The sequence below is a fragment of the Dufourea novaeangliae genome, unplaced genomic scaffold (assembly GCF_001272555.1).
Source record: "Dufourea novaeangliae isolate 0120121106 unplaced genomic scaffold, ASM127255v1 scaffold6, whole genome shotgun sequence".
NCBI lineage: Eukaryota > Metazoa > Arthropoda > Insecta > Hymenoptera > Halictidae > Dufourea > Dufourea novaeangliae.
The window spans coordinates 1,999,981-2,023,921 of record NW_015373900.1 but is presented as its reverse complement, the minus strand read 5'-3'; the positions used below and the strand labels follow the sequence as shown (position 1 = coordinate 2,023,921).

Sequence of the window (23,941 nt, the reverse complement as noted above, 5' to 3'; positions counted from 1 at the left end):
TATAGTTGCACACAACGTGTCTTAATATTTTTACAAAGCGTGTATATACTGTTTGAAAACTAATGCGTTTAACAGTAATTATACTTTGAACTCGTGAATATTCTGATAAATCAAAATATTTCGGATTAGATATTCATTTATCATATTGTAAATAACTAGATTAGAATACACAGCATGTAAAAATTCGGTGCGATCACCGACAACTCTGTACATGTATTTTTTAACAAATTTAATACACATGTGACGCGAACCCTTCATTGGATAATGTATATGAACTAGATCCATTAGGCACGACCATACTCAACATTGATTCTCTAGTTTCAACCGTTGAGATAGTAAGAAACTAGCGAAAGTTGTCGAAAAGTAATTGCATTATTATACTTAGATAAAGAAAACTGTCATACAACGATGAATTTCGGAAGCGACTATGAGATCCTCGTAAAGGAAACAATTTGCGGATTCGACTTGCGTATTGAGTGAAACTGAGTGAAACCATGAAAATAGTTACGTTGTTGACCCGGGTACAGTAGTATAGGGATCTTATCATCGTGAAAGTTAGACAATCTGTTAATGCATACGAGAGGTCAGTGCACGTCACGTAGTTATTATTCGGAGTCGAGAATTTTGTGTAAATTTATCAATCCCGAGGTGTAACGAGAAAGATTTTCCTGAGACTCTCTCGCGGCAAGACATTGCGAGAGGATACGCGGAGGTCTCAGGTGTTGTTTGGAGAAGTTGAGGACTTCTCCTCGGACGAAGTGTTCGCGTACTCGTGTGGTATAACGCTGTTGTATGTAATTGTGGTATTGCATTTCGACAACTTTATTTTCTTAAGGCACAGGCGTCTATTTGGCGTCTGTGAAGGGCAGACAGAGTGTGTGACAGGTTATGTCAACTGGATTGGCAGGTGCTGTTTCAAATCAGGTCAGTGTGTTGACTTGCTACCACACCGCTATTCTGCAGATACCTTTCACTGAAGACAGCCATTCTAAATTTTGTATATTTTTCCATGCAACGGAATGCAGCGGATGAAAGGACAAACCAACAGTCAAGGTGAGTGCATTAGATCCCTGTGCGATATATTTTTTTGTTCGACTACATTTCTCCTGACAATACGGTCTCCGTGTCCGTGCGCAATTTTCACCGTAGAAATTGCTATACGTGCACGTATTTTTTTATCGGCCGCGGCACTATCATTTTAAATACGCGCTTATTTCGTACAATTTGAATCAAACTATTTTCATATTGTGGTAAGTTAATGTGTCTTTTTTTTTCAATCACGTGAATAATTTGTTATTTATATTTTTGACGGCTAACTGTATGCATTCGCATACACACTACCGTGCATAAGTATATTTGGATACTTGATGGAATCCTAGAGCTTTTATCATTATTGTACTGTGAATGTCTCTAAATATTATATTAATACTAATAATATCTTTATTATACTTTACTTGCAGTAATATATACAAAGAAACACATGGCAAATACGATGTGTATGGTGTGTTATGTAGCAAGCAACTCGCAGCAACTGTCATTGAATTTGACACTTAACTGCAAAATCTTAATATTAAGATGTATACAGAACATTAGATACATGTATTAAGTTATTAAATATTACTGAATAATATTATTATATACTCTTTGATAAAGGTAGCTATTGTTTTTTGGAAGGCTGAGTGAGAAGTAAAGGAACATATAAAGGCGAACAGATAATTGTAATAAAATGTCAATGAAAAGGGAAATGATCCACAGATTTTGATTATATGGTGAGATGAGACAGAAATGTTCAAGGCAACTGAAACAGTGCTTCCATGCTTCCGAAGGTTCGTACATAATAGATCAGAAAGATACAGAGGTATCAGAAGACAGAATTTTATGTATCAAGCAATATGAATGTAGAATCTATCACATGTGAAAGGCAGGTGATATATTGTAGAATTTCCAAATGCCATAACAAAATTTGAAGTAATTATTTTGAACGCATTATATAATTAATATTAATTAGTGTTATTGATATTATCGCAGAACTAAAATGTATTATTTTATAGGTGTAAAAATAGCTATTTAATTAATACAGGTCCTTGATCATTTTTTAATAATTGCCTCATTATTGTTATCAATCCAATAATGTACACTGTCTTCATTAACTTCTGCCCCAATTTCTGATGCTGTCATGTATCTACTTTGAGTATAAAATATTCAAATATATTTCAAAGATATATTATCAGTTGCTCTAATTGTATGTTTACAAAATATAAGCAGGTATGGCATAGAAATACATGATATTTCTACTTCTCAAGTGGTACTAAATTTTTAGTGGCTACTAAAGATCAATTTTCATTGAATTTCAGTTATAGTTTTTTTATTTACATCATTTGTCAACAGATATTATTTTCATGATTCAATATTAACTGTAAATGGTCATATAAGATAAAAATAACAGACACATGTGGAGTAAGTAGGTGTACTTGGAATATATTTCATATTCTTTCAAATTAGCATAAGTATTCATATACTTATGGACGGTAGTGTAATCTAGATAGTGCAATAAACTACGAACATACCACAATACATCTTAAGTACTTTTATTACCTAATAAACAGACAGATTTCTAGTATACCTTTTCAATTCCCTTTTGTAATATTTTGTAATTATATATAATATTATTTGTTTAATTTCTGTATATTTATTTTCCGAATATTGTTTTCTTAGTATATTTTACAACAGTCCAACTAATATGTTGTAATATGTACATATTTTACGAGTAATATAATAATGTTCTAGTCTGACTAAAAAATTTTATTTCTACTATGTTATCAAAACAGAACTTCCAGATTATTTTATAAAGAGCAGTAGACTCAGTACATTAATCAGACAAAATTCCATCCCCGATAGTGAGCAATGGTCCTAAAGAACACCAGCAGCAACCGCAGACAGAACATGCTGGCGGAGAAGATACTGGATTTGATTCGTGGAGAGGAGGCAACAATACACATCATTCAAGTTATCCAATTGGTACTGGCGACCCATATAGCCCTTACTATGCAGGTACTTCATTCCCTTATCAAACATTCGGCGCCGGGGATGGTACTTGGTCGAATGGAACGGACCCTGTTGCATTTCTTTCCGGATATGGAGGTCAAATAGGTCATGATGCGTATGGCATGGATGGAATGTTCTCCGCTAGCGCAGGCGGCGGTTTCAGTACATTCGGTCAGCCTGCTTTCAATTATTTCCATGGGAACGGTGATTTTAGTGCTTGGGGCACTCCGAGAAAAACACGCTACGAAGACTATTATCAGGCCCCGCGTGGTAATGAAAATTATCCAACGCCTAGTAATACCGAAATTAAGACTATCGAGCAGAGTGTGCAAGGCCTGTCTTTAGGAAGCGGAGAAGTTCCGCGACAGGAACAACAAACTACATCTAATCAACCGATAAAACCGGAGGCGAAAGAACCCCGAAAAATAACATGGGCAAGCGTTGCAAGTCAACCTGCCAAGCCAGTGCCTCCGCTCTCATCTTCCCAAGGAATGAGAAAGAAGGCTGGCATGCCTCCACCGCCTATTGTACCGGGAAAGCACAATATGGATATTGGTACATGGGGCGAAGGTAAATCGTCTGCTCCTCCTCCAACAGCGCCACCGCCACCACAGGTACAACCTCCCGTTCCACCACCTCCACCATTGGTTCAAAGGCAAAGACCTCCTCCTCCACCCTGTTGGAATAGACAGCCCACGACACCACCATCGCCTCCACAAGCGCAGATTCATATGCCTCCTCAACAACATCAACAACATCAACAACATCAACAACATCAACAACAACAACAACAACAACAGCATCAGCCGCAGCAACAGCAGCATCATCAGCAGCAACAACAACAGCAGCAGCAGCAGCAACAGCAGCAACAACAACAGCAGCAGCAGCAGCAGCAATTACAGCAGCAACAGATTGTACAATCACAACAATCTCACCCTGTTTTGGATGAATTGAAAGTGAAAAACGATTATAATCCTGTAGATTTTGATCAAACTGCTCCTGGAGCTAGGTTTTTTGTTATTAAATCATATTCCGAAGACGATATTCATAGATCCATTAAATATGAAATTTGGTGTAGTACCGAACACGGTAACAAAAGATTGGATCAAGCGTACAGAGAAGCCAGTCGTGAAGGCGCGCCTTTATACTTGTTCTTCTCCGTGAATGGATCTGGCCATTTTTGTGGCATGGCGCAAATGGTGTCGCCTGTTGATTATCAGAGTAACAGTTCTGTCTGGTCTCAAGATAAATGGAAGGGACAATTCCGTGTACGTTGGATTTATGTAAAAGATGTTCCTAATGGGCAACTTCGTCACATTAAGCTAGAAAACAATGAAAATAAACCGGTAACTAATTCGAGGGACGCGCAAGAGGTACCCCATGCAAAAGGAGTGACAGTGTTACGTATATTGCATACTTATCGGCACTCGACAAGCATCTTCGATGATTTCGGACATTACGAGCGCAAACAGGCGGAAGAAGATCAGCGTAAAGTACCGCCGAATGCTATACAGCATCATCATTCTTCCAATCACAGAAACCGCGGACATCCGCCTGATATGCCAAGGGATCATCATATGCAGCATCCGCCGCAATTGCATCATCAGCGCAAAGTAAGCAGTAATTTTTTTAAAGGCTCACAGTTAATAAATAAAATTCAATGGAACAGACATTGTACTGATTTGTTTTGTTTCCTTTATAGGAACGAGATGGTGGTGGTCGTAGCAGAGGCAGAGGAGGTACACGCCAGTAGCGGTGGATACAACAAAAATATACTATTATTCATGATAGTAATCATCATAAAGGAAGCACGCTACGACTAATTATCGTCATAACTACTTATCTTTGCTTTCGTGGATACACAAAGGGCTTCTAATTCCTGTGACAGAACTCTCATCGTCGAGACTATCTCCTTCTGTTAAATAATCAACTTGTATGATAATTAGCGTCGCGTCGGCATCATAAAATATTATCTAATCATAATTACTACGAAGAGGAACGTAATTCACTTTCACGGGATATCGAGTAAACTTGCTGACAGTTGAAGCATATAGTGTGGTGTTGCGTGCTATTCGTCGAAAAGGTGTTTCTTAAACGTACAAATTAAAAATGAAAGGAAAAAAATGATATGGAAGAAGAAAAACTGTAATATGTGGACTAACCCCCTTGTAAAATGCTTGAACTTTTGTTGATAATGAAAAAAAAAATCTATGCGAGAACAATATTGTAAGCAAGTGTCATTTAAATCAATTACCATTTTAAACTTCAATGGACATATACCTGGTGCCTGTGGCTGAAAGGACTCTCCTCGCCTTTCTTTGTTAAAAAGGTGCAAAGGCTTATTACAACATTTTAAGTTTATTTTGTTACTCTATAGTAACGTATATGGTGATGAATATTATTGTACTATTTCATGAAAATTTCAATGAGATTTAATTCTTATTGTAAAAGCATCTGTTATTTTCGTTTTCTTTTAATGTTTGATACACTTTCTTACTCAAGGTTTCATGATTTTATGAATCCGAATTGCTTTTACCAAAAGAGAAACTTATCTATATTTTCATAAATATTTGAAAAGCTAATTGTTCAAGCTCTTTCTTGAAAGAATATTCTTTATGAGTAATATCACTAAATTTAAACAATTTTTCACGGAATTATACGTAGGAAATTGAACATTAATATTTAAAAAAAAACTGCTTATCCAATAATGCGGATTAGGAAACTGAAACATAGAAAATAATAGATTTTATCATAGATTTGATTAATTTTTTAGTAGTTATATATACAAATAATTACATATAGCTGTTGATTTCTAGAAAATTATAGAGGAAATGACGAAGCAGTGATATTTTATTTCCTAAAGTTTTATAAAGATATAAAATTATACTTTACTACGAATCAGCAGTATTTTAGAAATTGATCAGATTTCATACAAACTAATGATGAAGTAGTATGTGATTTTGAGTTTACTAAAGAAAAGAAAAGGATTGTACAAAAATTAACGAATTAGTTGAACACAATGAGGTGCAAAATTTTTTAATTAAGGCATGCTAATCATGATAATTACTTCTGCATACACGATCAATGAATAACAAGAAAAAGAGTACCTAAGCTATGTGCAGTAGGAGTCTCTTTTCTTGATTCTATGTCGTGAATGTTGCAAAACCAAATGCATCTTATTAAAGTAATATATCAACGTTAAAAATTTATGGCTGATATTTTTAAATCACTCCATCTCATTTGTAGTTTCATAGGAGTTAAATTGTCACAGAAAGTGAACACTTAGAATTGTCTAAATAGAATAGTCGATTGTGTAAGCTCTATTAAATTTCTATGTTTTTAGTTGATCAAAGTTAAAAAGAAGACTTTGTTAAATAACTTACCAATTATCAGTTTATGACAAATTATTATTCAGTTAAAGAAAGTAATAAATATTTTCTTCAATCATATTTTAAAGATTCATTTAAAAATGTTTGGATTCCAAAGATTTATCTGAACTTTATTTTATGATTGACACAATATATACTATAAGTATACAAGCTGGATATCTGTATATTATCATCGAATCATAATATGCAGACATACGAATAGTATACTCGTAATGTATCTACACTGTTTAGTATTTACATTGTATAATCATGTTTGATTAAGTGTTGAATCAAACTATGAATTTAATATTCAGATTTAACTATTAAAAAAACTTTCACATGCGCAGAAGATGCATTTTCCGAAGAATACGAATCATTCGATTGCAATCCTGATTGGTAATCCTACAATTAATATAACAATTACTAAAACGATCAGTATCATTTAACATAAACATACGTCGTCTACGTTTCACGATGGCCTCGAATAAATTTCATTTTCAAACAATTTTATACACGAAAGGAATTTGAATTATAATATCACACTAAACGTATGTCCGAACGCTCGTTCGCAAAATAATTCTTGTTTTAAACGTGATTACCAATCGTAAATCGCAATCCTCTTTATTAATGTTCTCTCCGATTATCCCATCTTACTTCCTTTTTCATATGTTTATCGAAAGATTTCCCAGGACCGTGCGACTTGGTTGTCGTCGTCGCCAGATCCGGACACAATTCTTCCGGTGGTGGTGTACGTGGTCTTAGCTCCCCATGCTCGCCTTCATATCTCTGAGCAGCCTGGGCTTCTAATTCTCTCATACAATTCATCGTATCGTCGTGTATCTTTTTCGCCTCGACAGCTATATCGTCGTCGAGTAACTTTTGTCTAGTGAAATAGTTTCGTACATTGTCCCGTACCTCCCGCGAGAACTTCTCGGGATTCTCTTCCATGTAACGGTACACAAAAAGATCGGCCCCTACTATGATGAAGTAATGATTAAATATATTGATTTTCGCCCCGATGTAAAAGTCCCGAGGCGTATAATATTCCGGATTGTCTCTTCCAGTGTTCGGCTTCGGGACCAATGTGGCTTTTAAGAAGCAACCTTCGCGACGGCCCGAGTTACGTTTCTCCAGTTCTTGAATCGTAATCATGCCTTCGCTTAAACTGTATTGCAAGATGAAATCGCGACCTCTGTCTTCAGGGTGCACCGCGTCCATACGCATTGAGTAACGCAACTTTTTCGGGAAATTCACCAGCTGCCGGACAACATCTTTTCTCGGCGGTTTAGGCATGAACGACAAACAACCTGCGTAAGTATCCTCCGGCGTGCCGAATTTTATGTGCGGCGGCGGCACGTATTCGGGCGCCGATTTCGGTTTCTCCTCCGGAAGTGGAATTCTTTCCGGTTGCATCATACCCAGCATATCCGTGTAATACTTCCGTGTGAAGGAATCGCAGTCGTGTAAGAAAAAACGTCGACTGAATATAAAAATCGTGCCGCCTATCTGTAACCGTGAAACACGTTAACACAAATTAGCAATATATGATGTTATATTTACTAATACCTAAAAGTCGCGTTTTGTTTTTTAAAAATATGCCAGTGACTTACAGTGAAATCTTTCGGCGTATAATATTCGATAACTTCTGGATCGCCGTATTCTAGATATACGGCCGGATAGGACGTTGGTAAATTCTTCCAGTCTTTCGGTACTTTCATTCTTTTCAGTAGCATCGCCACCGGATCCTTTCCGCAGTTAGGTCTCAATACTTCTCGCACGGCTATCGTGTCGTCGGTCAAGAAATACATTATCTGGTAAACGTCCTCGTTCCACGTCGCGGTGAAACATAACACCATTTTATCATATTCTAAAAATCGACGCCTAGAATCGTCCGGAATCGGCGTTACGTGCATCGGTCGATTCTGCTTGGATTCACGGAGCGACGTGTATGGATCTATAGGAGGTTCCTCCTTGTTACCGACATCTATGCCTTGGCTGCTCAAGAACTCTCTAGTGAATAGATCGCAATCGATAATATGATAAACTACACCATAAATACCTGAAATTAACGAAATGTGATGGTAAATAAATTACAAAAACATCGCAACACTCTAGATTTGATCGAGGCCCGCATTTACTTGCACTTTACTAAACTCTACCTTGTATTCACAGAATCCTCACGAGTTTCATAAAAGTATATGATAACAGCAATTTATAAGATATAAGTATACATGAAAAATCGAAATTTATACATGTAGATATACTCATCGAACGTACATACGTCAATCCCAACATTGAAATCCTTCCAGTGAAGCGTATCTCCCCTTTCATTTTTTTCAATTTTGCCTCTTCTAACGAGCCTTCCTTGCTGAAAGCCTGCGTTATTAACCGAAGGTTCCATCACGCTTAAGGTATTGTCCTCCAAAAAATATAGTATGTTTACATGACGTATCCGATAATGTTCGTCCGGGGAGTTGAACACACCCTGACGGAAGAATGCTTTGAAGCAAAGGCATTTCTGTGCGAATAACGCATAATGTGGAATAACTTGACGATATGCATATCCTTTTACGCGACCATACGTCAACGATGGATCATATCTGGTTTTCGAGTATTAATATTTTTGTATTAGAATCTTCGATATAAGCGATTTTGTATGAAATATAAATTGAATTATAAGTTGTAACTGAATCTCAGTAGCAAAATGAAAGTTTACATTGTTTATTACTTACTGTACAATAGGTATATCTTTTATGTATGCAGTGGATGCAGCATCTATTGGTCTTTCTCCAATACCAACTCTACTATGGCGCACCACACGATAACCATTCAAAAAATGTAATTTTTGCAGTAATCTATAATCAGTGATCTTTAAAAGAAAAGATTTCTTCAATTTTCATTGATCCAGTATGGTTATTATAATATTAAAATAGTCAATGCGTATCCACTTAACTTACACTTGGATCACGAAATGTATAGCCAGGTATATTTGGTAAATCTTCCATATTTAATTATAAAAGTAATGTGTACAAACCATATTTTTACTAGACACTTGTTTGGAGTAACCTTTAAGTGTCTACCTGTCAGGAGATCTGTTTAATTCCGTTTCTATAACAACGCCACTACATATTGATGAAACACTGATTTTTTAATTTAGTAATGCCTAATGCTTACTGGCTTCTTTAAAGAATTTTATGATCGTATCGTTTATAAGGTAAAAAATAACTAGTTTAAATAGTTATTTGATCATTTATTTCTGCATAAATTATTGACAACAGTAGCATTGGATGGTTTTCACTAAAATCTGTTAGTTGCCTTGGTAATGGAATCACATACTAATTATTTCTTTGAAAATGGCCATACATCCTGCGGATAAGCAGCCAGCCACTGGTACAGTAATCAACCACGCGAATGCAATATTACGAAATAATTTCCATGACACCCCCTCGCCGCCGCGTGAAGCCCATCCCACACAGACAACTGACCCTACTTTACAATGCGTTGTTGACACAGGTAAACCAGCCTTACTTGCCAACAAAACTGTCACTGCTGCTCCTACCTACAATCAATATTTAATAGTAAGAAGACAACTTCCTTCAAAGGTGAAAGTTGTATTCGTGAAATCATTATACCTCTATAGTAAATCCAGTTGTTGGTGTAATACGTGCTAAATCTTGACCTAACGTTTGTATGACTCTACGTCCCCACACCCAAAGACCGGTTGATATTCCTAGACCACCGTAAAGTAATATAAGTAATGGTGTTTCTGCCTCTTGTCTAGCCGATCCCTCAGCATATACAGCCCAAAGTGCAATAAGTGGTCCGATAGCATTGCTAACATCATTACCACCATGTGCAAAACTACCAAACGCTGCAGTTAATACTTGCAGGAAAGCAAACAGTTTAGAGATTTCTGGCGGCTCCTCATTCTTCTTTTCAGGTTCAACTTGAACACCCTCTGTGTCTGATCCTGCTACCATTAACAGAGGACTTGCGCTACTATTACCACGTAATTTTGGCGCTGCTTCTTTAGCGTTACCGTTACTACTACTACTGCTACTACTTTGCGGGGCTTCCGATATAACAGATAATGCTGTAGTTTCTTTCTTGTCGCAGGTACCAAAATTTGTTGTTGCTTTTTCGTTGCTACTCAGTGCAAGTAATATCCTCTTTTTCTGCCATGGAACAACGAATAAATAAACGACGACAGCTGAAAATAAACCGAAACCTATTGCAGCTATTAAACTACCCCACCATGGCACTTTATCGAGCATCAGAACTGAAAACAGAAACATAGTGTTGAACTGTACTTAATATACAAAAGTATTTAGATAAAAGTATAAATATTCACGTTTAGGTCCATCATGTACAACTGATATAACATTGACACCAACAGTAAGACCATATGCTAGTGGGAGAATATGAAGACCTTGTTCTAGGGGCTTACTGGATTGGAGTACAGATTTTCTTAGAAGCCAAAATATAGCACCTGATACAATTCCACTAAGTACAGGACTTGCGAACCAAGATGCTGCTATATTCGCAAGGGCTATCCATTTTACCTGCAACAACATTTTCGTAAAAATCGCGCAATAATGTATACATTAACTTAGATAAATATATGATTACTGACCCCTGCAGTACCTTTACAGACAAGTGAAAAACCAACTGTAGCACCAACAATGGAATGAGTTCCAGAAATAGGTAATCGTAATGCCGTTGCTAGCATTAGCCAGATACCAGATCCAGTTAAACTAGACAATGCTCCTATCATTAATTCTTTTTCATGGCCTTCGTATAGTGTAACATCTAATATACCTTTTCTCATTGTATCAGAGACCTTAAGGGAACATTAATTAATATTTTCTGTGTGTAACGACACTTAATATATAATTTATAAAAATGTAATTGTCTTTAAAAATACCTTATAGCCGATGAGTACAGCCCCAGCAATTTCAAATATAGTTGCTAAAACACAAGCTTGGAATATTGTAAGTACCCCAGCACCAACGCTTGTTCCAAAACTATTGGCAACATCATTGGCTCCAATTCCAAATGCCAAAACAAAAGCTACTAAGAACCCAACCACCACTATCCATACCAAGTGTTCATCATATGGTACAGTCATTTTTATTTACTTAATACTTGCTTCTTTTGAGCTATGGGTATGCCCTCTACTTCTATGCATTTGTCAAAAGACTATTGTTATCAAATGGCCTCTTTCCATACTGTTTGAAAATAATGCATTGTCGAATAGGAGAACATATATATCGAGGAAGAGCTTCTGATTAACTGTGCTATACATTCACACGTAAATACTTATTCATCAGAATGTATACTTCATTTACATTCACATTCATGTATATATATATGTGTGTCTGTGTGTATACATATATATATATATATATAATTTATATTTTTATTTCACTTCTAATACAATCAATCTTGTAACTTTGTACATGTAGCAGAGGTAGTATTTTGGCTCAGCACCTAGTATATTTAGCATTATGTTCTTCTCAGGCGCTAACATACAGTTACTAAATGACTCGTGTTAGCATCAGAACAGTTACTGTGTACAGACTTCTTCAAATGTTTTAGTATCTATTAAGTATAAAATATGATGTTCAACTTTATAACTATTCATTATCAGCGTTTTCCTTACGCGGAAACACGCTGATCGCTGGTCTTCCGGCATCTGCAATTAACCATAACGTGTGTATTTTACGCACTACGTACATGCTCTTTACAATAGATTTGGATATGTTAGAATACGACGATTCTTGAAAGCAATGCAACTACTTTCATTAACAATTACCTTCGTACACACATCACAATCGTCTTAGGACCGAATGTAAGGAACAATGTACCTCGACAGTCCACGAAGGAAATTCAATTATTTGACTGAAACGGTATTGCCAATTTTGTTACGCCCGATTCCGAATGGATGCTATTATCCTTTCCCTATTCACGTGGCGACACTTTGTTAATCTTGATTAAAATTCACATTCCTGACAAAACCGACTTACAAGAAAGTATTCCATTCGTTTCTTTTTACTTGCGTGTAATACCGAAAGTGAAAATCGAAGTCGTTACGAAGGGGGTAGTTTTACCCGAAACTCGACGATGATTTATAGGCCGTATAGAGTATTATTGGAAACTATGTGAAAGTAAAGAGATAGATAACTAGAATAGGCAAAGCTTTCAAGCATATTATATAAAGTTTTTGTACACAAAAGAAAATGTTAAAAGGCGCAGTCTTCCATTACCACTGTTTGCATCATTCTGTGCACGATCTTCCGTGTAGTTCACATTTCAAGATCCATTTTTCAAGAATCGCATGAACGATAGGCATTGGACGACACGATGACACGAAAAACTAAACGAACGTTCACTGAGAGAAAAAATTAATAAGACGGGATGTATTTTTTTCACTCACGAAACTAAAATTACTTCGCGATAATCTTCGGCAACTGGGGGACGCCGCTTAAATCCGCGTAGGGGTGAGATATTGATCCGCCATTTGCCCGCGAAACAATCTTATATACATGTAATACTAAAATGGTTTGCTGCAGCATAAATCCTGACGTGTTGTATTTGCAAATCGATGAACAATCGATCGACCACCCTCACGTTCTAGTATCTACGGTCTGATTTCTCTATAATGTCATCCCGTTTGTCGCGATGCGTTACGCATTAACCGTACGCCGGATCTTCGTGGGGGAATGATGAATAAGTCATTGCATGAAGAGTGTTAAATGAGCTATGAATTGATGCGAACATAATTACCAATAATCGCATGTCTGCTCCTACATGTATAGTTAAATCAAAAGGTCGTCTATACACAAATCTTCATCAGTTTGAAGCATCCACCATGATGGTTATCACTAGACTGAGAATGCTCATATGAGTTCACATTTTAAGAAATTAATTTACAGAAACATTATATTACAAGTGGACAAGTACTACAATTTACTTATTAGGTTTTCAAAAATGTTAATATATACAATATCTTTCTTTATATAATTAGAGTGAAATTTTAAGAAATTCATTTCAATGTATGTATACCATAATGTTTTTATTTTCATTATTACTATAAAGAAGCAGTTTGTATTAATTGTAAACCGAATGAATAAGGTATAAATAAGAAAACAATTCTACAATAATATACTTTATTTCTATCAAATCAAAACATACCAAATATCAGGAATTATACTATTGAACTAAATAAATATAACTTAAGCATATAAACATTTATCATAATATATTTGATCATTGTATTCTTTTTACATAATATAATAACAACTAGTTAAGTGAATGACAATTATATTTAATATTTTCTGCATCGTATGTACATACCAATGTTAGAATGCATACTACAGATAAAGTTAATTCACTGACCAATAATCATTGAAATTCACATGGCTTCCCATCTTTCTTTTTCTTCTATCTCTTTCTTCACTTCATTAAGGTATGGTGTAAGATATAATACATCCTATTTTATGACATATTATGCATATAAAATGTTTTTAATACATATAATACATTAAGGAAATTTTATCAATCAATTGTATTAAATTACCTCTTCCAGTTTAGTCCACTGTTCTGGTGGTAAAATTTTCCTTTGAGTATCTAATTGTAAAGCCCGAACGATACGAAACACACGTTCGTCTCTTACATGCTTAGGCAGTCGCCGTATTGCTTCTTCAACTTCAGGCGATTCATGAATAATATCATCTCTCATTAAACCTAAATTTATATAAAATTAAAAGTACATTAAACACTTTAAAATGAATCTCTTGATTTTTAAATCTCCATTATGTTCTCATTTATAAAATATATTTTTAAAAATACTGACAGCTTAATTATTCAATTAAAAACTTTTGCTAATTATTATTTGTTTGACACTTATAACAGTATACCTATTTTCCTTACCTAGTTTATTAAATCCAGACATGTTGTATACCCATTTTTGCAAACTCGTTCCTGTAAAGTAGTGTAACAGCAATGTTATATAAGAATAAAAACGTATATAAATGTCAAATATACAGATCAATTAAACGTTTACTTACCCTGACGTAGGATCGCCGACACTCTCATGTTACGTCTTTTGTACACCTAACGCGTAAAATATCCTTAAAACTTGTTCTTTAGAACTACTACTTGCTGGACTATGTAGTAAGTCTTGTGGTTGGATAAAAGTAGATAAGGTCAACCAAGAGTAACTATGAAGTTAAAACAGACCTCTGTAGACCTCGACCAAACCCTAGCCCTCCCTAGATCTCAGAGTCCCTAGCCCTAGAGTTCTATACTTCTATATTTTAAATATAGTTGAAGAATGTATATTATGTTATAATTTTGAAAATGTGAAACAAAATCGGAAGTATAATTATTGTACTGGAATCTGTAATTTAATTACATGACGCACTTCCAAACTAGTAATAGTGGCTAGTTAAATTTACAGCATACGACGTGGAACGTGTGTAACAACGTTTTCAAATATTTTTGTAAATGCGCAATAGTTGCCATGATATATAATTTCTCGATAATTATTATATTAAATTATATCTATAATTATTATTATTTTAAATATAATTCATGCAAGAATAGTGGTTTATTCCTTTTATGAACATGAAAAATCGTATTCTATCATAGGACTATTTTACGAATACCCTAGATCCAATTGCAGATGGCGTTGTAACGAGGAACTATTTTTTCGAAGTGTGGGCGTTCGGTGGTTAGTATATAAGCGTGGAAGGAACTACTTTCAATGCCTCTTCCTCATTAAGAGTAGAGTTGTGTTCACGTGTGGTTGTGTCTCCTTTTTCCACAAAATAGGTCACACAACCCACCTCCATTCGTGAAATAACTCTTCTATAAAAAAAAAACCCCCAAAAAAAATATAAAAATTCCAAAAAACACAAACAAAAAAATCGAAAAACCGTAGCTGAAAACCGTGAAACATAAAGTAAAGTGTGGAAAAAAATAGTAATCGTTGCGTTTCGGAAGAGCGCAAGCCATATTGAAGGAACGGGAGAAACCAGAAACCAGAGTATTTTAAACGTAAGCAGCTGCACTACGTGGAAATACTAGCAAAAATGAATCCAGGAGCTCCGAATTATCCTATGGCCTCGCTTTATGTGGGAGACCTGCATACCGATATCACCGAGGCGGTGCTATTCGAGAAGTTTTCATCGGCTGGGCCCGTACTCTCGATACGCGTCTGTCGTGATATGATTACCCGACGCTCGCTCGGTTATGCTTATGTCAACTTCCAGCAACCGGCTGACGGTGAGTATATTAATGACTTATTCCGATATTTCTCTGACCCAGATACCCAAAACCCTTCATAAACTATGTCCTTTGGCTGTATCATTTGTCTGCGCGTGACACGTGTTTCGCATCGTACGATGCCACCATATTGGATTTACATCGAACAAAGTAGAATGTAGTAGATGACGGTTGAGTCATACATTTGATTTTTTCGTCATTTCCTCCTTCGTTTATATACGATATCTAGCTGTTTTGTTGAACAATGACGATGCTTAAAATTACATTATTTTCTTTACATTAAAAATAACTTAGGAAGAAAAATTGCAGTGTTCTTTGATTTTTATCTGTTCTTGCAAAATGATAATATTCGAGTTCTTATCGCCACTCATAAATATTCGGCTTGAACATTCAGTAGTTATTTAAGTAGGAAATCAAAGCAAATTTGTGGATCTTTTTTTGCAAGTAGAAGAATGTAGTAGACGTATAAAATTTATCGGATATTTATGCAACAGTTGACAAAAAGTTTTCGTATATTTTTAGTGTATGTCTAATGATTATCCAGGATTATGTACAGTTTATTTGCCAGCACAAATAAAAATAAGTAGAAGCAAAAGTCTTTCACAAGGATTAAGCAATTTCAATAACACATGCTTATAATGATAGTATATATGTATAGTATAGGATACTTCGAACTCTTATTTTGAAACGTTTATACGCAATAATTCGAAAAAAACGTTTCATTAGTAAAATTTAAAATATCAATTAGTATTTTTTTTTTAAATTATATTGAACATAGATTATTCTTTTCTAGTAATTTATTCAATACTGACATAAAATTAATTTACAGTAGTTCCCGTATAATAAACGCATTTATCCCCGTTTAATTGATGCGGCGTTATCTCCATCAATTTCTGGAATTATTCTTTCCACAAAGCGAGTGTCCACGTTATCTGTGCTACGCATCGTAAAACAGCTGTTCGAACATTTCTGTTTCACTCACACTCAGTGTTTTTCACTTTCGTCTTCGATGAACTGAAGAAGTGAGTGAATCCGAGAAAGATAACAGCCGATAATTTCTAGAACACTTACTTTATCCGATAACTGTCGCGATGCGGATCTGAGACTGCGTCAATTAAGCGGGAACTACTGTACTTCGCTTGTTATTTTTAAAATCAAAATGATAAATTTAAACAATTCATTATTTCAAATGTTATATCTTACTTTGTACTTTAAATACAATCATTTTTGCCCCAACGTACTAAGTCGTAAAAATAATTAGGGTCAGAATGTTAATGTATATTACGATTTCATTTTTATATTGCAAAGAATAAGGAAACAGTTAATTATTATGTATAAAACCACTTTGAACCTAAAATTGTTAATTATGAGGTATATGAATAAATTGACAGCTATTTAAGAATAATTTAATATAACACGAATAAAAGTCCTTTTACTTTTCTTGAAAAATTAAAACATTGAACATCGTTCCATGGAAATTGTTTATCATACAATTGTAACAATTGATCATCGTGATTGAAATAAATTTTAATTTGAATTGTTCATTTTAGCCGAACGTGCATTGGATACCATGAACTTTGATATGATAAAGGGGCGGCCTATACGTATTATGTGGTCTCAACGTGATCCTTCCCTTCGAAAATCTGGCGTTGGAAATGTATTTATCAAAAATCTAGATAAAAACATAGACAATAAAGCAATGTACGACACGTTCTCTGCTTTTGGTAACATACTTAGTTGCAAAGTGGCTCAAGATGAATCAGGTTGTTCTAAAGGTTATGGTTTTGTTCATTTTGAAACTGAAGAGGCAGCAAATAAATCTATTGATAAAGTCAATGGCATGTTGTTAAATGGAAAAAAGGTAATCTTGCATGTCTCATGGATTCTTTTACATTTCTATTTCCTATGTTAATATAAGAGATAGATGTATCTGAACAGAGTATATATTTATTACAATTTTTAGGTGTATGTTGGTAAATTCATACCCCGTAAGGAACGTGAAAAGGAATTGGGAGAAAAAGCCAAGCTGTTTACCAATGTTTATGTAAAGAACTTCGGGGAAGATATTACAGATGACAAACTTAAAGAAATGTTTGAAAAATATGGGACCATCACCAGTCACAAAGTAATGAGTAAAGATGATGGGAAGTCTCGAGGTTTTGGTTTTGTAGCTTTCGAAGATCCTGACGCTGCTGAACGAGCAGTACTTGAATTAAATGGAAAGGAGGTTGCTGAAGGAAGGTGTATGTATGTTGGACGGGCGCAGAAGAAAGCAGAGCGTCAACAAGAACTGAAAAGAAAGTTCGAACAATTAAAGATAGAACGTTTGAATCGTTATCAGGGTGTAAATCTTTATGTAAAGAATTTGGACGACAGTATAGACGACGAACGATTGCGTAATGAATTTGCTCCGTTCGGAACGATCACCTCTGCTAAAGTTATGATGGAGGACGGACGTAGCAAAGGCTTCGGATTCGTTTGTTTCTCGGCTCCTGAAGAAGCTACGAAAGCTGTGACAGAGATGAACGGTCGTATAATAGTTACGAAACCATTGTATGTTGCTCTGGCTCAGCGTAAAGAAGATCGTAAAGCGCATCTCGCTTCTCAATACATGCAGCGTCTTGCAAACATGCGAATGCAACAAATGGGCCAAATCTTCCAGCCTGGTGGCGCTGGAAACTATTTCGTTCCCACTATCCCTCAGCCACAAAGATTTTACGGTCCACAAATGGCACAGATTCGGGCGACGCCACGCTGGCCAGCGCAACCGAATCAAGTACGACCCAATGCACAAACTGGAGGCTCCGGTTTTGCTACGATGCAAGGTCCGTTTAGAGCTGCACCACGTGCTCCTACTGCTCAAGCAAGTGCTATGCGTAATACGTTGTCTGCCAGACCTATCACAGGTAATAAAAAATTTAATAATAATTCGTAACAATTCCGTCGTATAAAACATTATGGTGTTCGGATTTCTGCTAATTATTTTTTGCTTATAGGTCAACAAGCGGTGGGCGGTGCAAACATGCAAGGTCGTTCCATGGCTGGCCCGGCAGTGGGAGTTTCAGCTCAGAACCGTCCGTCAAATTACAAATACACACCGAACATGCGTAATCCACCACAAGCAATGGCAATCCCTGCTCCTACTCCTGTTCAACAAGCTGTTCATATTCAAGGACAAGAACCATTGACTGCCTCGATGCTGGCAGCTGCTCCGCCACAGGAGCAGAAACAAATGTTGGGAGAGCGTCTCTTCCCGTTGATTCAATGTATGTATCCGCAACTTACTGGAAAGATTACTGGAATGTTGTTGGAAATCGACAACTCAGAGCTCCTGCACATGTTGGAGCATAACGAATCGCTGAAAGCCAAGGTTGAGGAGGCCGTAGCTGTATTGCAGGCTCATCAGGCCAAACAGGCTGTGGCTTCTAAAAAAGAGTAAACATCTTACATTAGGCTATTATTTTATTCTTTAATTATTCGTAACGATGTTCATTTTTTCCTTCCTCATTCTGCAATTCTCCTTGGTTTCAAAAGTGATTTACTTCTAAAGCTTTTGATGGCTTAAGCGATTACTACATACAAGAATGACAGGAACAATTGTTATTCAAATCTAATAAATGATCATGAAAGGGTTTTTCATCAAGTTTTATGATAATAAATTTTCCTTTAAAAGTATCAAGTGAGTTTATTCTTGCCCTCGTCTCCTTGCGTATTCGTACTCTTAATTTCTATGATATGAATTTAGTGTTACTGTATTACTTTCAAATGATGCATATATGAATGTAAAGATATATCAAATAAATTATTTGAAGTATTTAGACTATAATTCAATGTTTATTAGGTGAAATACAGTTTCATCTTAAATGTTTATACCCTTTTTGCTTAAATACCTGTTGGAGTAAGGAATATAATTATTTTATCGATAGTTAATATAAGTTTTTGGATGTACATTTTATTTAATCATGTCTTAATGTTTATTTAGTTACTTTTATAAGATAATGAAAATTTCAAAATAATACCATTGGTTCGTTCAATGTATGATATTGACGTTATTTACATAACGGGGTTATTCCATGGAAAATCGATCAAAATCGGACTTTTCGGAATTTTTTTCAATTTTTGTAGAAACTTAGATACCTACGAGAAAAGAATTTTCATTAAACTTTAATGTCCTGTGGGACATTTTGCCTGAATTACAGTAGTATGAAAATCATAAAAATGGTCTATTTTCGCTTAGCAGAGGTATATTAAAAAAATCAGAACTGGTTACTTATAATCGGTCGATTCGGGTAATTCTATTTGCGTCAGTTAAGGAAAAGTATATATTTTCAGAAAAAAACAGCATCCTGTTTCTGGAGGAAATAAATTTCAAGGATAATGAATACGTAGTTTATCCTTAAATATCTCAAAACCCGCGTCTTCGATTTTGTCATTTTTATATATGTTAATTACCACAGTTTCAGTAGTAGACTGTAAAATTTTCAGAGTGGGATCGCAATGAGTTTGGAAGGTATAAGCATTTTCATGGAGACATGTTTGACGATCGAACTACTCTAATAACCAGTTGTATACAAGTTCGGAGCAATTATTAAAAACCATAGCCATCTGTTTCCGTATTTGGTTTGGGTTTTGCAGGCAACGCCAGCTGACAAAATGGTAAAGCAAATTGGCAAGAAATCTTGCAACATAACTTGTGTCAAATTGGGGGCAAAAACGGAACAGAGTCTGCGTGAGCCAATTTGCTGCATATGTTGCTGCCAATTTGCTGCCTATGTTGCTGCCAATGTGGGCGCAAGTTGCTTATAGCAGATTTTGCATCAAACTTGTAACCATAACTTTATAACAGGCATTGGATAAAATTTGGCTTTGCAGGTTTGGCTGACTGGGCGGATATATAAAATATTATTTTCTTTTATTACATGTTTACACCCAGTCAACCAAACTTACGAAGCCAAATTTTGTCCAATGCCTGTTATAAAATTATGGCTACAAATTCGATGCAAAACAACTTGCGCGCACATTGGCAGCAACCACCGCCTAGCGCATGTTTTGAATAATTATATATAATATAGGCGCGGTTTCTTTTAAACTGGCAAATAACAATCTTATAATACATATTACATTATATTTATCATACTTACTGTATTGTATTAAGATTTCTATATAGATGTATATACAGAACTATGTACCTATAGGTGGAACCAACACAACTGTCATGTATGACGTTATAGCCTACCTAACATTATGTATGCAACAACATTATTTCAATCGCTCCTTGTTAATGTAAGTTGTTATTAAGATATCTGACCATTGAATATTACTATCCATTTACTGACCATTACTATCAATTATTTTGCAGATAACAAATTTCTCATTTTTTATTTGCGAATATCTTATTAAATATAATATTTGCGATAGGAGGAATTTTAGATCCCGAGGGAGTAAATCGGGAGTAATTTTTTAAGATAAAAATTGTTAAGAAATACTAATATTCCGCGCCAACTATTTTTCGGCAAAAACTAAGGTACGTAGGACATGTTCATAGGGTGGATGGATGGATACACCAGTAAATAAACATGTACCAGTGAATGAACATTATATATAAGGAGGAGTAAATTAATTTATTATGTAAAATATACAAATAATTAAATATTGATTTTTTTCAATTCCTTGTTTGTTCATTTAGATGATCAACATATTGTTTCTTTAATATCAAGAAATGTTCATTTACTTAATATTGTTCATTCATTGGTGAAACCTGTATTTTTTTCATTTAATTAACCTACATTTTTCGAATTTTTCAAATTGAAATCTATAAGTTATAAACATGTATAGATATTAAAAACTCTATTTTTTATGTGTCGAATAGATAGATAGATAGATAGATATACATATATTCTTTATTTCAGCCTCACAGCGAAGAAATTTGGATTTGGTTTACAACTTAGCCTAATTTTACATTACTAACTTAACTCACGCATTCTTCTCATTCACTCTCATCTTTCATTCCCTTTCTGTCTTAAATCCCCACTTATTTCTTATCATTCTATTGCACATTTTTCTTTCTCTTCCCTCCTTTTTTGTTTCAAATCCCTAAACTATTTCTCTGTCCTCTTGTCCTTTTTTCCACTCACCATGTCTTTTATTCTAACTCCTCTCTCTATTTTTCCACATTCCCTCACCAAATGTTCTAGTGTTTCAAATCCGACCCGCATAAATCATAACTTTTTCATCGCCTTTCTCCCAATGTCTGTTCTACCTTCTGTAGTTTTTTAACTACTATTCTTATAAATTTGTACGTTTCGTTGTAATTTGATTGTTTTATTTTCCTATCTTGTTCCTGTTGCTGGATCTCTAAGTCTCTTCTTCTAAGTTTTTCTTCCACTCCCTCCTCAGTCATGTGCCGAATAATAATTAATATTATTGTCATTTAATAGTCGACCTTAATAGTTACAAAAGCTCTTACGTGTTCATTCATTGATGCGTTTACTCTATGTGTTAGTCAACGTGATCTCGCGCGTCCATAACTTTCGACGTTCGAAAGATAAGGAATCTATCTTTCGGTCACGCGTTACATGGTGTAATTTACATCCTTGAAAACGGACTCCGTGGACCATTATCATTGTGTACAGAGTGTCTCAGCTAACTTGATCACCTCGAATAATGACTTAACGGTAGACTTTATAAAAATTTCGAGGCATGGAACTTAAATGGCATTAAGGGGCACATCTTATAAGGTACCCGTATTTTTTTTGGGAGGAGGCATTTCAGAGATTTCAAGGTCACCTTGATTTTTTTTATCGAAAGCACCTATTTCTTATACCTAGATCGATAGAGTAACAAATTCTAATAGTTAACGAGATATTTAAAAAATAATTTTTAATACGTACTTACCATCTGGAAGCTGTAGGTGCTCGAACTGATTTCTTCAACTTCAATACATCGTTTTCAATACAGTGATTATGTTGTAAATATCTCGTTAACTATTAGGTTTAGGACATAAGAAGATCAACACGTTTTTACTTAGAACTTGATACTCTATTCTTCTAATTCAGTCTCAGTCTCTATTCTAATCATTCTGTTAAAAAAAATCAAGGTGACCTTGAAATCTTGGAAATGCCTCCACCCTCAAAAACAGCACGTATCTTTGTGCCTTTTGATGCCATTTACGTTTCATACTTCAAAATTTTTATAAAGTGTCGAGGAGACCGGGGCAGATTGTAATACGGGGTAAATTGTAACATAATTAAAATTTTCTGAACGACAAATTTGGGAACGCAGCAGGATGTGAGAGCCGTTTGAAAATATTGATAACGTCGGTTTCATTTTAACAATCGATCATCAAGTGTCTGTTTTGTTGTTACAGGTTAGATTATTATTATTTGGAGCGCAAAAGTAAATATTGTCCTAGCACTTTTATTTCAATTAACCGCCATCAGAAACCGTTTGAATTTTTGCTTCTTTGTCGCAAACGAATCATTACATATTGGTGTATTATAATATGTACGCATTTCATTAATTTAATGTTTAGTTTCCCGTTTGCTGAGACAAAACGCAAAAATTCAAGCTCGGGCTAAATTCTAACAAATTGCTTGGGACAAAATGTAACATATTACTACTGATCTTGCTCTAAATGGTGATAAAGTGAACTTGCTATTTGCTGAAATATTAATTACTTTTAGGATGAAAACATACAAGAAGAAGCAGAAAGAGGGTTTACTTCTAAAAAAGATATGAAAACTGCACTGACAGAAATATTCCTTGTATATGTCACAGTAACTAAGCAATGATTGTTTACTATAATAATGATATGTATTTTCATTTATATTGGTTGGAAATGTTCATTTATGTTCATATTTGTGTTTAACTAAATAAAACAGACGTGTTACAATTTACCCCGGGCTAGGGCACATTGTAACAAAACATCCGATTTGTTTAAGATGAACTTAGACGTCTAAGTATCAACGATTTTATCACATATTTACACTCAATGAGTTGGCCAAATATATGAGCAGTAAGTCACGCAAACTATTTCCTGATTGAAGAAAACACTCTTGAGAAAAAAGTGTAAAAACTTTTTTTGTTAGAATCTACCCCGGTCTCCCCTACCGTTAAGTTATTATTCGAGGTGATCAAGTTAGATGAGACACCCTGTATATGTACGATGGAGTGTCGAGTGTCGTATATCCAGTTTTCTTCCGGTAGTCGGTCCAACAGATAAGCCCGGTTACTTCACAACG

General features: G+C 35.1%; 5 protein-coding genes across 5 annotated transcripts; 2 read left to right on the top strand and 3 right to left on the bottom strand.

The window, feature by feature from the left end:
- The first annotated feature begins 650 nt into the window (after nt 1–650).
- LOC107193511 (YTH domain-containing family protein 3-like) lies at nt 651–5,274 on the top strand. The gene is made up of 4 exons (XM_015582971.1): nt 651–924; nt 1,026–1,053; nt 2,899–4,658; nt 4,748–5,274. The coding sequence occupies exons 1-4, from the start codon at nt 889–891 to the stop codon at nt 4,796–4,798; spliced, it is 1,875 nt and encodes a 624-aa protein (XP_015438457.1). The 5' UTR covers nt 651–888; the 3' UTR covers nt 4,799–5,274.
- A 1,763-nt stretch (nt 5,275–7,037) lies between these two features.
- Nucleotides 7,038–9,418, bottom strand: LOC107193442 (EF-hand domain-containing protein 1-like). The gene is made up of 5 exons (XM_015582886.1): nt 9,371–9,418; nt 9,146–9,309; nt 8,691–9,013; nt 8,024–8,472; nt 7,038–7,919 (listed from the first exon to the last, which is right to left on the bottom strand). The coding sequence occupies exons 1-5, from the start codon at nt 9,416–9,418 to the stop codon at nt 7,038–7,040; spliced, it is 1,866 nt and encodes a 621-aa protein (XP_015438372.1).
- A 253-nt stretch (nt 9,419–9,671) lies between these two features.
- On the bottom strand, nt 9,672–11,541 carry LOC107193524 (sodium-dependent phosphate transporter 2). Its single transcript, XM_015582989.1, has 5 exons — nt 11,338–11,541; nt 11,047–11,253; nt 10,765–10,975; nt 10,046–10,692; nt 9,672–9,972 (listed from the first exon to the last, which is right to left on the bottom strand). Exons 1-5 carry the CDS (start codon nt 11,539–11,541, stop codon nt 9,742–9,744), a joined length of 1,500 nt encoding a protein of 499 aa, XP_015438475.1. The 3' UTR covers nt 9,672–9,741.
- A 2,203-nt stretch (nt 11,542–13,744) lies between these two features.
- Nucleotides 13,745–14,691, bottom strand: LOC107193632 (cytochrome b-c1 complex subunit 7-like). The gene is made up of 4 exons (XM_015583119.1): nt 14,483–14,691; nt 14,346–14,396; nt 13,993–14,159; nt 13,745–13,905 (listed from the first exon to the last, which is right to left on the bottom strand). Exons 1-4 carry the CDS (start codon nt 14,508–14,510, stop codon nt 13,828–13,830), a joined length of 324 nt encoding a protein of 107 aa, XP_015438605.1. The 5' UTR covers nt 14,511–14,691; the 3' UTR covers nt 13,745–13,827.
- Nucleotides 14,692–15,418: 727 nt separating this feature from the next.
- Nucleotides 15,419–19,376, top strand: LOC107193631 (polyadenylate-binding protein 4-like). The gene is made up of 4 exons (XM_015583118.1): nt 15,419–15,701; nt 17,252–17,562; nt 17,665–18,607; nt 18,698–19,376. The coding sequence occupies exons 1-4, from the start codon at nt 15,509–15,511 to the stop codon at nt 19,138–19,140; spliced, it is 1,890 nt and encodes a 629-aa protein (XP_015438604.1). The 5' UTR covers nt 15,419–15,508; the 3' UTR covers nt 19,141–19,376.
- Nucleotides 19,377–23,941: the final 4,565 nt, after the last annotated feature.

What these genes read in the sequence shown, in the direction of transcription:
- LOC107193632 (XM_015583119.1), bottom strand. Translation starts at nt 14,510, where the DNA reads ATGAGAGTGTCGGCGATCCTACGTCAGG. An exon ending in GTCGGCGATCCTACGTCAGG is followed by an intron (nt 14,397 to 14,482) that starts GTAAGTAAACGT and finishes ACTACTTTACAG; the next exon opens with GAACGAGTTTGCAAAAATGG. An exon ending in GTCTGGATTTAATAAACTAG is followed by an intron (nt 14,160 to 14,345) that starts GTAAGGAAAATA and finishes ATATAAATTTAG; the next exon opens with GTTTAATGAGAGATGATATT.
- LOC107193442 (XM_015582886.1), bottom strand. Translation starts at nt 9,418, where the DNA reads ATGGAAGATTTACCAAATATACCTGGCTATACATTTCGTGATCCAAGT. An exon ending in ATACATTTCGTGATCCAAGT is followed by an intron (nt 9,310 to 9,370) that starts GTAAGTTAAGTG and finishes CTGGATCAATGA; the next exon opens with AAATTGAAGAAATCTTTTCT. An exon ending in ATACGCCGAAAGATTTCACT is followed by an intron (nt 7,920 to 8,023) that starts GTAAGTCACTGG and finishes TCACGGTTACAG; the next exon opens with ATAGGCGGCACGATTTTTAT.
- LOC107193631 (XM_015583118.1), top strand. Translation starts at nt 15,509, where the DNA reads ATGAATCCAGGAGCTCCGAATTATCCTATGGCCTCGCTTTATGTGGGA. An exon ending in CTTCCAGCAACCGGCTGACG is followed by an intron (nt 15,702 to 17,251) that starts GTGAGTATATTA and finishes TGTTCATTTTAG; the next exon opens with CCGAACGTGCATTGGATACC. An exon ending in GTCTGCCAGACCTATCACAG is followed by an intron (nt 18,608 to 18,697) that starts GTAATAAAAAAT and finishes TTTTGCTTATAG; the next exon opens with GTCAACAAGCGGTGGGCGGT.
- LOC107193524 (XM_015582989.1), bottom strand. Translation starts at nt 11,541, where the DNA reads ATGACTGTACCATATGATGAACACTTGGTATGGATAGTGGTGGTTGGG. An exon ending in CTGTACTCATCGGCTATAAG is followed by an intron (nt 11,254 to 11,337) that starts GTATTTTTAAAG and finishes TGTTCCCTTAAG; the next exon opens with GTCTCTGATACAATGAGAAA. An exon ending in TGTACATGATGGACCTAAAC is followed by an intron (nt 10,693 to 10,764) that starts GTGAATATTTAT and finishes TTCTGTTTTCAG; the next exon opens with TTCTGATGCTCGATAAAGTG.
- LOC107193511 (XM_015582971.1), top strand. Translation starts at nt 889, where the DNA reads ATGTCAACTGGATTGGCAGGTGCTGTTTCAAATCAG. An exon ending in CAGGTGCTGTTTCAAATCAG is followed by an intron (nt 925 to 1,025) that starts GTCAGTGTGTTG and finishes AACGGAATGCAG; the next exon opens with CGGATGAAAGGACAAACCAA. An exon ending in AATTGCATCATCAGCGCAAA is followed by an intron (nt 4,659 to 4,747) that starts GTAAGCAGTAAT and finishes TTTCCTTTATAG; the next exon opens with GAACGAGATGGTGGTGGTCG.